The sequence below is a fragment of the Anolis carolinensis genome, unplaced genomic scaffold (assembly GCF_035594765.1).
Source record: "Anolis carolinensis isolate JA03-04 unplaced genomic scaffold, rAnoCar3.1.pri scaffold_9, whole genome shotgun sequence".
NCBI classification, from domain to species: Eukaryota; Metazoa; Chordata; class Lepidosauria; order Squamata; family Dactyloidae; genus Anolis; species Anolis carolinensis.
This window is the reverse complement of record NW_026943820.1, coordinates 26128118-26143783: the sequence shown is the minus strand read 5'-3', so window position 1 is coordinate 26143783 and position 15666 is coordinate 26128118. Positions and strand designations below refer to the sequence as shown.

Genomic DNA, 15666 nt, shown 5'->3' with positions numbered 1-15666 from the left:
GTCCTGATAAATTGCAACATTCACACTTCCGACAGACAAGAGTTCTTTCTCCCACCCTGGTCACATATGTAAACCCCACTTGCCTAGTTTCCAACAAATCTCACAACTCTGAGGACGCCTGGTATAGATGTGGACGAAACATCAGAAGAGAGTGCTTCTGGAACATGGCTATACAGCCCGGAAAACTCACTGCAATCCAGTGATCTAGAGTTGCTATTTAGAAGATACCCAGTGTACATCTTCAAAGTACAGTAGAGTCTTACTTATCCAACATAAACGGGCCGGCAGAACGTTGGATAAGCGAATATGTTGGATAATAAGGAGGGATTAAGGAAAAGCCTATTAAACATCAAATTAGGTTATGATTTTACAAATTAAGCACCAAAACATCATGTTATACAACAAATTTGACAGAAAAAGTAGTTCAATAAGCAGTAATGCTATGCAGTAATTGCCGTATTTACGAATTTAGCACCAAAATATCATGATGTATTGAAAACATTGACTACAAAAATGTGTTGGATAATCCAGAATGTTGGATAAGCGAGTGTTGGATAAGTGAGACTCTACTGTAATTATATCTCCTGCCCAGGAAACAGGAAGTCAACAGAGGAGACTAAGTGGGGAGGAAGCGAGGGCACCACTCCATTGCATCATATCTTGACTAAAAAATGTGACATCTGCCATGCAATTGTGGGGAAAAAATACAATTTAAAAAATGCAACCATTCTTTCTTTATTTCCCAGTGAACTATGCCTCGGGATGCAGTATTGCAAAGTTTCCAGAAGATGGCATTGTAATTGCGCAGACTTTTAAGGATCAAGGTATAGAGTGCCTGCATTTCATTTTATGTCCTTCTAAGTATGTGTATACCTTTAGATTTACCAATGCTGCTGGGGTAGAAAAACAGATGGAAATCCTTGAAATTTATGTACGGTTCAGGCCCATTCAATTAATTCAATATTCTGTGGCTTAACTAGATCTGTAGTTCTTGTTTACAGAGGCAGCCAAAGCTGTCTTCCATGTGTACAGAACAAAGGAACTGACACTTTCTATTTGATATCTGCTCTGGCTGTTGTAGACTTTGTGGTGGGGCAAACAACAGCATCGTATTGCATTCTCACACTGGATGGCTGCTTTTCAAACCCAAAGACATTTAAAGAGCCATTTGCAGCATGATGTGGCATGAAACATGTTAAAACTTAACTTTTTATACTTTTTATACAAGACACACACAAACCCAGCATGGCCAGGGCTGTGCGATTCTGGGATCTGTATCCCAATATTGGAAGAATCTGTCAGTCTCAATTTGCATCAGCATTCCCTCTTTACTAAACCAGGAGTTCAGCCATCCCAAAGGTTCAATTTTTGTCACTAAGACCTTCCACGAACTGCCAGAAAAACCTAGTTATCGATAAAAACAAGTAGTGTTGAGCAATCCACCTCTTGCCTTCAAAAGTGCATTTTTTTCACTTTTAGGTTAAGCATTGCAAAGGGATTGTTGCACTTTTGTTTAGACCCCCTCCATTTTATTCCATTCTCCTCAATGGTGGTCTTTTTATGTCATTATTCCATGTTTTAAATTGGTTTTCACTGTTATTGTATTGCTATTGTATGGTATTATTTGATTTTAATATGTTTTACTTAGTTGAAGATGCTGTTTTTATCTGTTTTTACTTTGTTTTATTTGTTTTCGGGCTTTGGCCCTGTGTTAGCCACCCCGAGTGCCTGCGGGGAGATGGAGGCGGGATAGAAAATATAATAATAATAATAATAATAATAATAATAATAATAATAATAATAATACCTCAAGATTGAACTTCAAAGACTCTGGCAGAAACCAGTGCAGGTGGTCCCGGTGGTGATGGGCACACTGGGTGCCGTGCCAAAAGATCTCAGCCAGCATTTGGAAACAATTGACATTGACAAAATTATGATCTGTCAGCTGCAAAAGGCCACCCTACTGGGATATGCGCGCATCATCCGAAAATACATCACACAGTCCTAGACACTTGGGAAGTGTTCGACTTGTGATTTTGTGATATGAAATCCAGCATGTTTGCTGTGTCATACAATATAATAATAATAATAATAATAATAATAATAATAATAATAATAATAATAATAATAATAATAATAATAGGGTGCTTTGGGAGTTCTGGGGCTTTCCAAAGTGACAGAAGTCACCCTTCTTTTTGCACTCAATTTTCATTCACACACACACAGTTTTAAAGGGAAGCAGATGCTTTGGATTCCTTTTTTTAGGATCAGAGAAGGAGTGGGAAGGATACAAGTCCAAAAGGAGATAGTGTTAATCCTGCAGAAACTTCCCATTGCACAGTATTATTGGCATGTTGATATACAACCTATTTCCTCCTTTTCTTTTCTTGTAGGTCTTGAAGTTTTGAAGCAGGAAACGGCAATAATTGAAAACGTCCCCATTTTGGGCCTTTTCCAAGTTCCTTCGGAAGGAGGAGGCAGAATAGTTTTGTATGGCGACTCAAACTGCTTGGATGACAGTCACAGGCAAAAAGGTGTGTGCACTGTGCAAAGCAAAACCTCATCACACTATACAACATGATTTTTGTTCCTGAGTATAAATGTTGTTTCCTAATTGGTATATCATAAAAACATGGGAAACGTTTATTAAATCGCAAAACCTTTGTTTTTATGGTCTGCACAAAGGTTAAAAATGGCATATTTTCATTAAGGAAAATTACAAACAGTGCCTAGATTGAAGAAAATAATAGTACTACCCTCATCCACAAAAACAAAGTTTCTGGAGTATGACAACTACTTTCAAAGTAAGTACTCCACAATTAAACAAGAAGTAACACTTTCAAACCAGGAAGAGATTTGTTTTTCAAATTTTGTTACATAATGTTATTTGAAATGAAAAATAAATTCTTGTTTTGCAAAGTAACCATGCTGGAACTGTAGTTAAAAGGAATGAATGCACCTACAACATGACTTCTGAAGCTTTAAAGAGTAACATTTTATCTCTGGTGATCTTTCTGGATTTATCTTCCTTAATTGTTCAGCCTTTCTTCTCTTTGAGCACAAATGCGATAAAGAGAACATTTCATATGGCTGCTGGAAAAATCCATTTTAATATTTGTTTCAGTGCATTTCCTAATAACTTTCTCTAGTCCTGTGGTTATAAAACCTCTATAAAGACTATTTTCCTTTAACTACATCCCATGGCTTTGTCATTTGTGTGTTTTCGCTCCTTGTTAAGTTGGTGTAGGCTATAATTCAGTTTTTGCCACAGTTGTAATTTGGACATGCATGACGCAATTGTAGGCTGACCGATTGCTGTGTATTTATGTGAAACCATACCTCAGTCATAATGCCAGCGCGCAGCTGGACCTTGAAGATTTGTGATCTTACTGATTTTAGTAATCCCTTCGCCAAAAGAAACTATTTTCTTGTGGAGATGTAGTGGTTGTGGCATCCTTCTCTGTATTTAGATAACTTGTACTTAGATAACAAATAACACAATTTGTTTAATCTGTCCACACTATGCACTATGTATTGTTCTACCATATAACTGGCTGCATGAAATACTGTCAATAATGCTTGAAAGTTTGTTCCAAATTGCATCCTGAGATAAGTTTTTTTTAACGTCAAAAGCTTCTATTTTTCACTAATTTCCATTTTGTTGGGAAAATATAGATCAATATTTTTTCAACATGTAGAATTCCATTCTTTCCTAGGTCAAGTTGTATTGCAAGGAGAGGCAGATAATATATTTATTGCTACTGTTATTATTATTATTATTATTATTATTATTATTATTATTATTATCATTATTACTCAAGATACCCAGCTGTAACCTAGCACTGGAAGTCTCTCTCTAGCCTTTATCATCTTCCCAATGCCAGTGTTGCAAATAATAATAATAATAATAATAATAATAATAATAATAATAATAATAATAATAATATAAAATGTTCCAGCTAAATAGAAGACAACAAATAGGAGGGGAAGACTGTGCTGAGCTCCCATAAAATACATTGTGCAAAGTTTCTTTTTTGTCAGAGGATTAACTGAAATATTTCTGTAACTATAACTTGCTTTTGATATCTTCAAAAAGCTACTTGCACTGAGGTTTTGGCAATATGCAATTTAAGTTCAATGTAACTACTCAAATATAAATTATTTAATTGGCTCATATGACTCATAAGTAGATACTGAGATGGACACATTCTAACTAGTGTAGAGATCAAGATGTCTTTTGCCTCTTGAGAATACTGCTGCAGTTTTGCTTTAAAAAAAGTAACAGTCAAATAGGATAGCTTTGAATGTTTCATCAGATTGGCTTTCATGGTACAAAATGGACATGTTGCCTCCACCTGCTGTGACATCAGTGGGCTTAGCTGTGTTTAAAATTCCTCACATATATGATTTATAAATCCTAAAAATGTGTCTGACCTCTGTGCAGAAAATCAAAGGTGAGTCTTTCGGTGACATTGGGATTATGAAGATTAACTCCCATTCCCACCCCACAGAACCAGGCTGTCTGGGAATGGGAAGAAAATGTCTTTGAACTGTGTTTTAAATGGCCTGAAGAGAATAATGCTACAGCAGAAGCCTAGTTCAAGAAACAGAGGTTATGTTCATATTTGACTTGTTTATTTGTGAATGCAGCCGTATATAATAATACCCAAAGCATTTAAAAATCCTTCTGGCCTAAATCCTTAGATTGCTTTTGGCTGCTTGATGCTCTCCTTCAATACACATCCTACGGCGTGATGCCTCCGAGTCTCAGCCATTCGGAAAACAGACAACGGCCTCCGACGGGGGCAGGCTATACTCTTCCGGAGCGAATGGAAGGTGATTTTAATTCAATATTATAATTGTGGCCATAGATGGTGAGGTGGTGGGAATGACCTCCATTAGATGAGTTTCTCACATAAGTGAGAAAAAGACTGATAATGTATTGTTGAAGGCTTTCACGGCCAGAATCACTGGGGTGTTCTAGCACTGGGTGTATGGCTGTGTTCTAGCAGCATTTTCTCCTGACGTTTCACCTGCATCTACGACTGGCATCTGTAGAGGATCTGATGGCAGTCAAGCAAGTGGAGTATATATATATATCTGTGGAACTTCCAGGGTGAGAGAAAGAAGCAATGTCTGTAAACCAAGTATGAAGGGTGCAATTAGCAAGCTTGATTTGTAAGTGTTTGTGTGGGATTCCTCCACTAGCATGTGATTAATTTCAATTTTCAATTGTTAATTTTCCTTATTATGGGTGTATTTTTGTTGTGTTCTGGCAATGAATGTTTGCCATCTATGTTTGGTATCCGCCCTGAGTCCCTCCGGGGAGATAGGGCAGAATATAAATAAAGTTTTTATTATTATTACTACTACTACTACTACTACAAGATTACATAGTCCACACTGATGGCATCTGCCTGGAAGTAGTGAAATGTCAGGAAAAAATGCTGCTAGAACATGGCCATACAGCCCAGAACTACAAAACCCCTCAAAGAAAGGATAACTTCCAAAATGCATCCTCTTTCCCTAAGAACAATGCCAAAGATTGGAATCCTGCTTTCCCATAGGAGATCTGACACTCCCTGCAAACGTATCATGACTCCAAAATCTTGCTCTTTTCTCTTCTGTTGAGAAAAGAAAGCAAGTGACCATTGCCTGAGTTCCATTGCAGATTTACCACTCCCAAAGGTACACCATTTTTTTCAATAGAGCATGGCAGGTGAAAAGCACTACTGTCTGTCACCTTTCAAATACACCATCTCTCTCCTTCCCAAGGAGCAGAGCTTGGCAGGTGGGCCAGACTCCTCCGGTTTGCCACAATTTTGGATTGTAATAAGGTCTCTTATACAGCAAGATTTCTTGCTGATGCTGTTCCAGAGTTATAAATGAATGATAGATGTTTTTCCAGCCTGAAACATGTTGATTCCATCTCAGCTTCCTGGCAGATGTTCGATGTTGACTCTTTTTAATTGGTGTTGGTGAACGTTAGGAGCCTTGTATTGACATCTTTCTTAACGTAAGGAACCTTTTAAACATTTCCTTAACTTAGAGCCATTTTCTCTGATAATGTAAACACGTTGTTTTTCACCCAAACTTCATCAGTCAGCAATGTCAACAGTTAATCATTGTCACGGTTCTCATCAGCAACTTTTCATTACAGTTCCTGAGTGTAGTTATTTTCTAGGCCTCAATATTTTAGAATTGTGTTTTCAATAAACATCAATAAAAACAATCATTAAAATCAACAAGCAGGATACAGTATTAAAAACCCAATTTGGCCCTATTCGTACTTCTTTCATACAATTCCATTCAAAAAGCATACATCATATTTATCCATGACACCCTCAACTAGTTGTGTTTCCAGGATCTTGAAATGTGAAGTCTGGATTTTGCAGAATGGGCATGTGTTACTGATTTAATAGCCAGTATATCTATTGGGAAATCTGGGGGAAGGAGGCAAAAGCCTTTGCAGTTTTGCTTTAACAAAGGCCACGAGTGATAGGTAAGAATGTGCTATCTGGTTTAATTGGTTCTTCCCCCCACCCCCAATTTTTCTTTCTTTGTTTCTGTTGTGAAATGGCAGGTAACCATCTTCATCGATACTCCAAGGTCCTCGAAGCTCACCTTCGTGATCCCAAACCCCGCTCCCTTCCGGCGTGTCCTCATTTGTCCTGGGCAAAACCACAGCCTCTGAATGAAACTGCGCCCAGGTTGTCATTTTTTAAAATTTTGCCAAGTATCTCAGGAAGATATTGCTCAAATAACAGTGGTGCATGAATTCGCTTGGGACCCTCTAAGAATTTTAGAAAAGGATTTAACAAATAATGATAGATGATGTTTTTTCAGAATGTCTTTCATATGGAATTCATTACATATTTTTGGGGCTCACAGGCAGTTTCGTAGATAAGTAGCAATTAATTTAATTTCCCTGGGTAAAAACGAAAATCAAAAGCTCTCTAAGCTCTTTTATTTGCATCCTGTGGGGACACACACACACACACACACACACACACACACACACACATATATATATATATCCACAAGACTCTTGAGGATCCAGTCTTGCTGCTTTATTTAACTTTTGGAAACTTCATTACTCTTACTGTTGCAGACTTAAACATGAAAAGATAATATTTCACAAGACCTAGATTTCTGATGCTATTTATGGAATGCCACAGAAGTTATAATATCTGAGGGTCTACGTGCCCATCTTGTATTTGGGGAAATTATGCGGAGGCAAAAATGACCCAGTGCCAGCAAGAACAAGTTGCTTTCAGATCAGCAAACAATCCTGATCCGAAGCTTTAATGATGGTTAGAGAGCTTTCATTCTGACCTGTTAGTATAAAGAGGCTTTTCTGAAACTTTCTCTTGCCACTCTAATCAGAAAAGGCTGGATCTGCCTGACCTCCCTCATGTTTAAGAGCAATGCCAATATTATTACTGTTACTAGATTGGGTAACCAGTAATACCAGAGTTATTGCCAAGTTTGGTCCAGATTCATCATTGGTGGGGTTCAGAGGGCTCATGGAATACAGGTGAACTATAACTCCCAGAGTTAATGGTCAATCACCCCCAAAGTCCACCAGTATTCCCAGTTGGCTGTGTTGAATTTGTGTTTGGTCCAGATCCGTCATCAGATGGGTTCAGTTCTCTGAATACGGGTGAATGATAACTCCTGGATGTCAAAGTCAATCACCTCCAAACCCCACCAGTATGCAAAGTTGAAAGTGTTGGATCTGTGTGCTAAGCCAGTTCCAGGTCCATCGTTGGTGGGGTTCAGAGTGCTCTTAGATTGCAGGTGGACTATACATCCCAGTCCCTACAACTCCTATAAATCATGGTGAATTCTCCCCAAACTTCTCTCTCTAGTATGTTCAGTTGCTGTGTGCCATAGAAAAGAATGGAAAGGGTTAAGGGAGAGGCAGTGGCGGGGTCATGCAAATTCCAAACCAATGGAGAGAGAAAGGAATCCTGGGATATGGCGCTTGCTTTGGTGATAATTTTTTTCATACTTTGACTTGAGAGCAGTTGTACAAATAGTCTTCAATGCTTTAATTCCTTTAATTTCCAGCAACCTTTGGAAACATCAAAAGTTATTGTCGATTGACCTGGATAAAGTGGCATTACCGAGTTTCCGCCAGAGTCGACCGCAAGTAAGACCTTTGTCGCCGGGAGAAAGTGGAGCATGGGATATTCCAGGAGGTAGGTACCAGAATGATGGTAGTCCTCTTACATGGAGTACAGTGTTGTGCCTTAAATTACATATAAACAGACAGAACTTTATAGAAGAAACCCATTGACTTTGGAACAGTCTATTTCTGGCTCCTGGTCCACTCTTCTGGTTTGTGTTATGCTTGAGGGTGTTTTTTTTTATAGCAGCACACTTGCTTGAATTTGTAAATAGCCTGGCAATGGCACTTCCTTACTTCTTATGTATTAAAGAATGGTCTAGGACTTTGAAGCTTTCCATTACTGCTTTCTGCATAGTTTAGTTCAGAAATAGACAAGCTTTGGGCCATGTTTTGTCTCTCATGGAAGCCTCACAAAATGGCGAGTTGGTTGGTCAAGATGTAGGGAAATAACAGAAATGGATGAATGAACAATGCTGTTGAAAGCATAGGTCACTGGATACACATTCTCAGAAGAAAACCCATTTTATCAATATACATCTGAGAGAAAGGGAAAGACGGGGTTTGAGACATAAAATATTGGGAAATGTTGAAACAAACAAAAGTAAACAGTTTGCTAGATATAAAATGGAAGGTTAAAAAGTTAAATTTATAGAGAAATTGACCAATGAGAAGCGAGAAATCTACTTTTAGAACTAATTTTTGTATCTATTGATAGTTTTCGATTTATAGGTAGGTCTGTGTGGGTTTTTTTTTTGCAATTTTTAAAAATTAATTTTAAAATGTTAAAACCCTCTCAACCACCCCACCCAGATCACATATTTCCTCTATATCTTTAACCATGAGCATAGTTTTTTTGTACAATATTTACATTGGCTTCACCATTTTTTATCCATTTTGTATAAACTATCAATTTAGATTAGATCAAAAGGAGGAAGTTACAAATAAAGCTCTTTGGCAGGGAAATGGAATGACAGCCCCCCCCCCCCCCCGCCCCGAACAGAACACAAGCCTCCATGAAGCCAAAGCCTATATGCCTCTATCTATGTTCAAGTGTCTGTCTTGTCTGTGTATAAACGGCATTGAATGTTTGCCGCGTATGTGTGTTCTGTGATCCGCCCTGAGTCCCCTTCAGTGTGAGAAGGACGGAATGTTAATACAGTTAATAAATAAATTATAAATGTAACTCTCCTGCATATAATCCTGAATTAAACATGCAATAAAGTTAGATTTAACCTGATCGTAAAAGCCAATTCCAGTTTTCGCATTTTTGTAGTCTTTTCAACCCCATGTTATTACTACCTGTCATTTTAAAACAGGCATGGGCAAACTTCGGCCCTCCAGGAGTTTTGGACTTCAACTCCCACAATTCCTAACAGCCTAACGGCTGTTAGGAATTGTGAGAGTTGAAGTCCAAAACTCCTGGAGGGCCGAAGTTTGCCCTATTCCTGAAATAGATCAAAGTTTCCACAACCAGCTGTTAACCTTGCTTTCTGCGTAGTTCTGTGTTTGCCTCTTCAGCTCGTGTCTCTTCCTTTTTTTTTTTTTAATAAATTTTTATTACATTCCAACAATTAACAAAATTTTAGCGATGCATGTCTTATTTCAATATACATAATACCAAAAGTAAGTGATGCTTAAATGACATTTTAAACGATCCTTTGGAATGTAACATCCACCCCCCTCCCCTCCCCCGTTCCCCCTCCCCCCTGGAACAGCAATTCAATATATTATCATTGTATCATTTTAACTGTGTGGAACGCCTGGTTCAAGGTGGTGTATCTTTCGTCTCCATCTATTTTGTTAATTAGGACTGACCATTTCCTGAACCAGTCAGGTTCATCAATTTGTATATTTTCTTTTCCTTTGATTAATGAAATCATTGATTATATATTCTGATATATATAAGACCACCAAATTTCTACGTTCCATTTTGTCTCATCCCTCCATCCTCGGGCTATTGTGGCTTGTATTGCAGCTGTCATATATTTCAGAATCTCGGTCCAATTATTGTTATCTTCCCTTACCTTTATTGTGAGGGACATAAATCTGGCTTTGTCCCATATTAATTCTTTCCCTATTATTTCTTCCATTTCTTTTCTTATTTTGCTATAAAAGATTTGAATTTTTCTACAGTCCCACCACATGTGGGAGAATGAACCTATTCCCCCACATTTATGCCAACATTTGTTCCGAGGTACTTCCCGTTATATGAGCCAATTGTAGGGGGTTCTATACCATTTTGTGATTATTTTCCTTTGTGTTTCTTTGATCCTTATATGATTAATTTTATGAATATTATTGATCCATGACCCAATTAGTTTCTCAGTAAAGTTTTTTTTCCTGTTTCCAGATCTCTGTAAGCGTTTCTTTCGTATTATAAGTTAAGGTAATTAGTACATCATACCATAGCCCAATCATTCCTTTGTCTGTTTCTAATTTCCTTCTAATTATTCTATCCGGGGGGTTTCACCTGCTTCTCTTCTTTTCATGGCCTGGTCGTGTCTCTTTCTTGTCCCCTTTTCCCAATGCAGGGATTATGCCTGGACGCTACAACCAGGACGTGGGGGGGACCATCCCTGTCTTTGCCTTCCTCGGCGCCATGGTGGTCCTGGCCTTCTTTGTGGTGCAGATCAAATCAAAGAGCCGGCCGAAGAGGCGCAAACCCCGGGTCAAACGGCCCCAGATCATCCAACAGAGCCACCCACCAAAGACGCCGTCCGTTTGACCGCCGTTGCCAAAGTCATGGACTTCTTTTGTTGACTGCTTCACATTGACTGCTAATGAAGACTGGCTGCGGCTGGCGTTTGGTGACTCCCGCACACAACTTCTTCCTTTTGTTTTCGGACAACAAATTAACTCAGTGAATCATGCATCTCCAAATAAGGACAACAGTTTTTGTTTTCCCAGTAGCTGAACTCACCAAAGGCTCTCAAGCACTATATTTTTTAAAATAAAAACAATGGATTGTTTGCTCTTTCTCCCAGAAAGGGAGGGAAAGGTAGCTGTTTTTTAATTTTAAACTGACCAAAACCTTTCATTAGGGGCTATTTTCTATATTTATTTTAGAAAAGACTGAGAGGAGATCGCAGAACTGTTTCTTTCTGAAGGGAATGCTGTTATTTTCTAAGGCTGCGTCTTTTGAAGAGGACGAGAGAAAAACTGACACTTTGAGGGATCCAGAAAAAGAAATCATGTCGGTGTAATCCTTCCATTTATTTTTATAAAGCAACTTACCATGATGTTTTTTTGTAATTTTTTCAGCATGATTTCACCATTGTTGGTGGAGAAAAAAATTCAATAAATATGTTACCTATATTGAAGCTGAGACAAGCATGCACCCATCGGGTTTTGTTTACATTCTTCCCTCTCCAAAGTCCTGAGGAATACAAAAGCTTGAAGCAGCGGAGTAGCAATTCTGCGAAATTATCTTTCAGAGCTTTGCAAATGATTTCATTTATGAATACCAGGATGAGTTCACTTTTTGACTACATTAAATACTCTAGGAAGGAGCACTTTCCAGAGAGGCAGCTGTATTAGGTATAGTACAGAAAGACAACAAAGTACATTAAGTATGTGACATATTGCTCTCAGCCAGAGGGTATAGAGAGCAAATGGGAAAATATATTTTCTAAAGTATTATAATTAGCAAACAGAAGAGAGATCTTAGCAGGCATATTGAATCTGTGAAATAGATGCAAATATAGTAGAGTCTCACTTATCCAAACTAAACGGGACAGCAGAACCTTGGATAAGCGAATATCTTGGATAATAAGGAGGGATTAAGGAAAAGCCTGATAAACATCAAATTAGGTTATGAGTTTACAAATTAAACGCCAAAACATCATGTTATACAACAAATTTGACAAAAAGTAGTTCAATACGCAGTAATGTTATGTTGTAATTACTGTATTTACGAATTTAACACCAAAATATCACGATATATTGAAAACATTGACTACAAAAATGGCTTGGATAATCCAGAAGCTTGGATAAACGATTCTTGGATAAGTGAGACTCTACTTTATTTTAAAATTGATGCCGACACTATACTTCAGGGAAATGGAAGGTAAGTTTATGTTTCCAAAACTCAGTGGCAGCAATTTTGCCCCATAAATGAATGGCAAGATTGTACTGCGAAATGCACGTGTACATCTCTGCTCAATGTGCAGCGGCACCATATTTATAACGTTGCTTTTGAATTGAATGCTGCCATTCCATGTAAAGCAAAAACATCTATTTAGGTATGCATACATGTCTTCAAACACCAATAAGACACTGACTTGACACTTGTATTTCCAGGCATTAAAGCAAAAGTCACTTCTCTAACGCTCACTTATCCAATGTTCTGGATTATCCAAATTTCTGGATTATCCAATTCATTTTTGTAGTCAATGTTTTCAATGCATTGTGATATTTTGGTGCTAAATTCATAAATACAGTAATTACTACATAGCATTAATGTGTAACAAACTACTTTTTCTGTCAAATTTGTTGTATAACATGATGTTTTGGTGCTTAATTTGTAAAATCATAACCTATTTTGATGTTTAATAGGCTTTTTCTTAATCTCTCCTCATTATCCAACATATTCGCTTATCCAACGTTCTGCCGGCCCATTTATATTGGATAAGCGAGACTCTACTGTAATGTCTCTGCTTTCAAAGTTTTAGGCTGAAATATTTCCCGTTGGCCAGAGAAATCAATTGTCCTTGGGTAGAGTTTCTGCTTTGTAGCTAATCGGATTGAATGTCGGAAAAGTTGCCAAGCGCTGAAAGTTTTCCACTTTTTCCTTTTTTTTACCTGTGAATTTCTTGGCGTGATTTCTGTGTTTCGAATCAGCTGCTTAGAGAGATTCAGGAATTCAGCTGCCCAAGCGTTCTCAGTGCTGCCTCTGTGTCCTGGGAACGGCCGGTTTGTGCCAAATTTCTGCTTGGCACATGCTTTAAGATTTAAAAAAAAACCCAGCCAAAAAGTGGTGATGGAGGGCACACATTTCAGCCTTTCCTATGATGAGATTGGAGCTTTAAAAAAGACCTTTTCAATTCACAGCAAGAGATAGCAACTGCTTGTTTTATCACAAAAATGCAAAAGATTGCTTTGATTTCTGCCTCTCCGTGAGCATGACTCAAGATTGGCAGTATCGGCCTCTCATACCACACGTAAGACGCAATGACCCAGGATTGCATTGCATTGCCTTCGTTAATTGAAATCCCCCAAAGAGTGATAATTAGGAAGATAATGAGGAATGCTCAAGGAAAGGGAGCCTTTCCCTTTAACTGCTCTCAAAAGCCACACCTGATGCAGTTTACCCTTTCAAGACTCCTGCAAGGAAGGGGAAAAGGCACATTGCTTGCAAAATAATTCTTTTTTCCTTGGAATAAAAACACCAGATATCAAGAGGAATTATATTCTAAAGGTAAGCACTTCTGTGGTTCTTTAACATGACCTTTGGTCACTCTCTGGAGTTTTTCTCAAAGCAAAGGAGCAAGTTAATTTTAAATTTCTGCATGGGAAAGCAAAGCATTCTTGTAATATATGAAGCCATATTTCTGAGGGTAATTAGCATTTGATGCAATATTAAAACTTTCCTCTCCTAGAACAACAATAAATGAACTTCATTTTAGGACCCAATGTTATAGACGTGTTATTATATTTATTTATACCCTACTTTATTTCTCCTGCAGGAGATTCAAAGCGGTTTAAAATAAAAGCATCAGCATACAATTTATACAAATATGCCAATATACAAATATGCAGACATACAAATAAGCAAACATTAAAACAATTAAATCTAACCAGGATTATATATATTACAGTTGAGGTGCCATCTAACATTATATGTATTAACACATATTATACATGTGTAGGTTGGTATGTATGTTTGTTTGGGTTTAGTTGCTGTGCAACTCTTGTGTTTTTGCTGCAAAGTATTCTTTGTTATTATTTACTGAATTGTTTTATGGCTATTTGGAACTATTTATGGGATAATTATTGCAAGTTGGAGGTGAGACTGAAATTTTTTTTTTTAAGATAATGAATTGAGGTTGGAAAGGCCTTCTTCCCTTATGGCTTTCTCCCTCTGGGTTGTTGGGAGTTTTCCAGCCTGTCTGGCCATGTTCTAGAAGCATTCTCTCCTGACATTTTGCCCACATCTGTGGCTTCTCTGTGTAGCCTAAAATGGTGGTTGTTAGAGTGGTCTAGCATTTCTGTGTTCTCAAATAATATGCTGTGTCCAGTTGGTTGAAGTCCAGCCATTGGGATCCACAAGCATGTGGACAATTTCAACCGAAAGGAGGAAACAATGAAAATGAACAAAATTCGGCTACCAGTATTTTTAAAAACTCTCTAAAATCAGGACAGTAAATAAAGAACAACACTCAGAAGACGGGAATTCCGGACAGGAAACAATCAGGGCCAGCTAACACCTCCCAACAAAGGATTCCCCCAGTCAGGAAGCAGCCAGGCTTTGAAGTTGCAAGATCATTCAATGCTAATCAAGGTGGCCAATTGCAACATTCACACTTGCCTTAAAGAGACAAGAGTTGTTTGTCCCACCCTGGACATTTCATAGATATATAAACCCAAATAACCTCATTTCCAACAGACCTCACTGATATTGAGCTAGATTTCGGTTAGCTCGATATCATCACAACCGCTGAGAATGCCTGCCATAGATGTGGGCGAAACGTTAGGTGAGAATGCTTCTGGAACAGGGCCATACAGCATGGAAAACTCACAGCAACCCAGTGACAACGACGACGACGACGACAACAACAACAACAACATAATAATAATAATAATAATAATAATAATAATAATAATAATAATAATAATACAACATATAATAATAAAAATTCGGACTAACACTGTCTGAATTTTTAGCACTGATATCAACGTGGAGTTTGGTTTGGACAAATGTTCGACAGTGGCATTGAAGAAGGGAAAAATCATTGAAAGTGAGGGCATAAATATGCCCAATGGCCAAACAATAAAGTGTCACCAGCCAGAGGCCTATAAATATCTGGGCATATTACAGCTGGACAACATCAAGCATGAACATGTGAAAACTGTGGTCAGCAAAGAATACACACAAAGGGTCAGAAAAATTCTCAAAAGCAAGCTCAATGGAGGCAACACCACCAAGGCCACAAACACCTGGGCCATACCTGTCAGAAGATATACTGCTGGCATTATAAACTGGACACAGGCAGAACTGGACAATTTGGACAGAAAAACAAGAAAACTCATGACCATTCATCATTCACTGCACCCTCGCAGTGATGTTGACCGGCTATATCTGCCTAGAAGATCAGGGGGCAGAGGACTCTTACAAGTAAAGCAAGCAGTCAAAGAAGAAGAACATGCCCTGGGAGAATATGTCAAGCAAAGTGAAGAACCTGCTTTGATTGAAGTCAAAAATCAGAAACTCCTCAAAGCACAGCAGACAAAAAACCAGTACAAGAAAGCCACACTACAAACTAGAGCTGACAGCTGGCACAACAAAACATTGCATGGAAAGTTCCTTGACAAAA

The 15666-nt window shown here is 38.1% G+C and overlaps 2 protein-coding genes across 2 annotated transcripts in view; both read left to right on the top strand.

Moving 5' to 3' along the window:
* The window catches only part of mbtps1 (membrane bound transcription factor peptidase, site 1), a 39714-nt gene extending 28243 nt beyond the window's left edge, over positions 1-11471 (top strand). The window contains exons 18-23 of the mRNA XM_062961515.1: positions 747-824; positions 2394-2534; positions 4705-4836; positions 6584-6710; positions 8074-8204; positions 10666-11471. Of these exons, the coding sequence (XP_062817585.1) occupies positions 747-824; positions 2394-2534; positions 4705-4836; positions 6584-6710; positions 8074-8204; positions 10666-10859 (803 nt within the window). The 3' untranslated portion in view covers positions 10860-11471. The remainder of the gene's footprint in view (positions 1-746; positions 825-2393; positions 2535-4704; positions 4837-6583; positions 6711-8073; positions 8205-10665) is intronic.
* A 1662-nt stretch (positions 11472-13133) lies between these two features.
* Positions 13134-15666, top strand: part of slc38a8 (solute carrier family 38 member 8) — a 39823-nt gene continuing 37290 nt past the window's right edge. The window contains exon 1 of the mRNA XM_062961511.1: positions 13134-13550. The gene's annotated coding sequence lies outside the window, so the exon portion shown is untranslated. The remainder of the gene's footprint in view (positions 13551-15666) is intronic.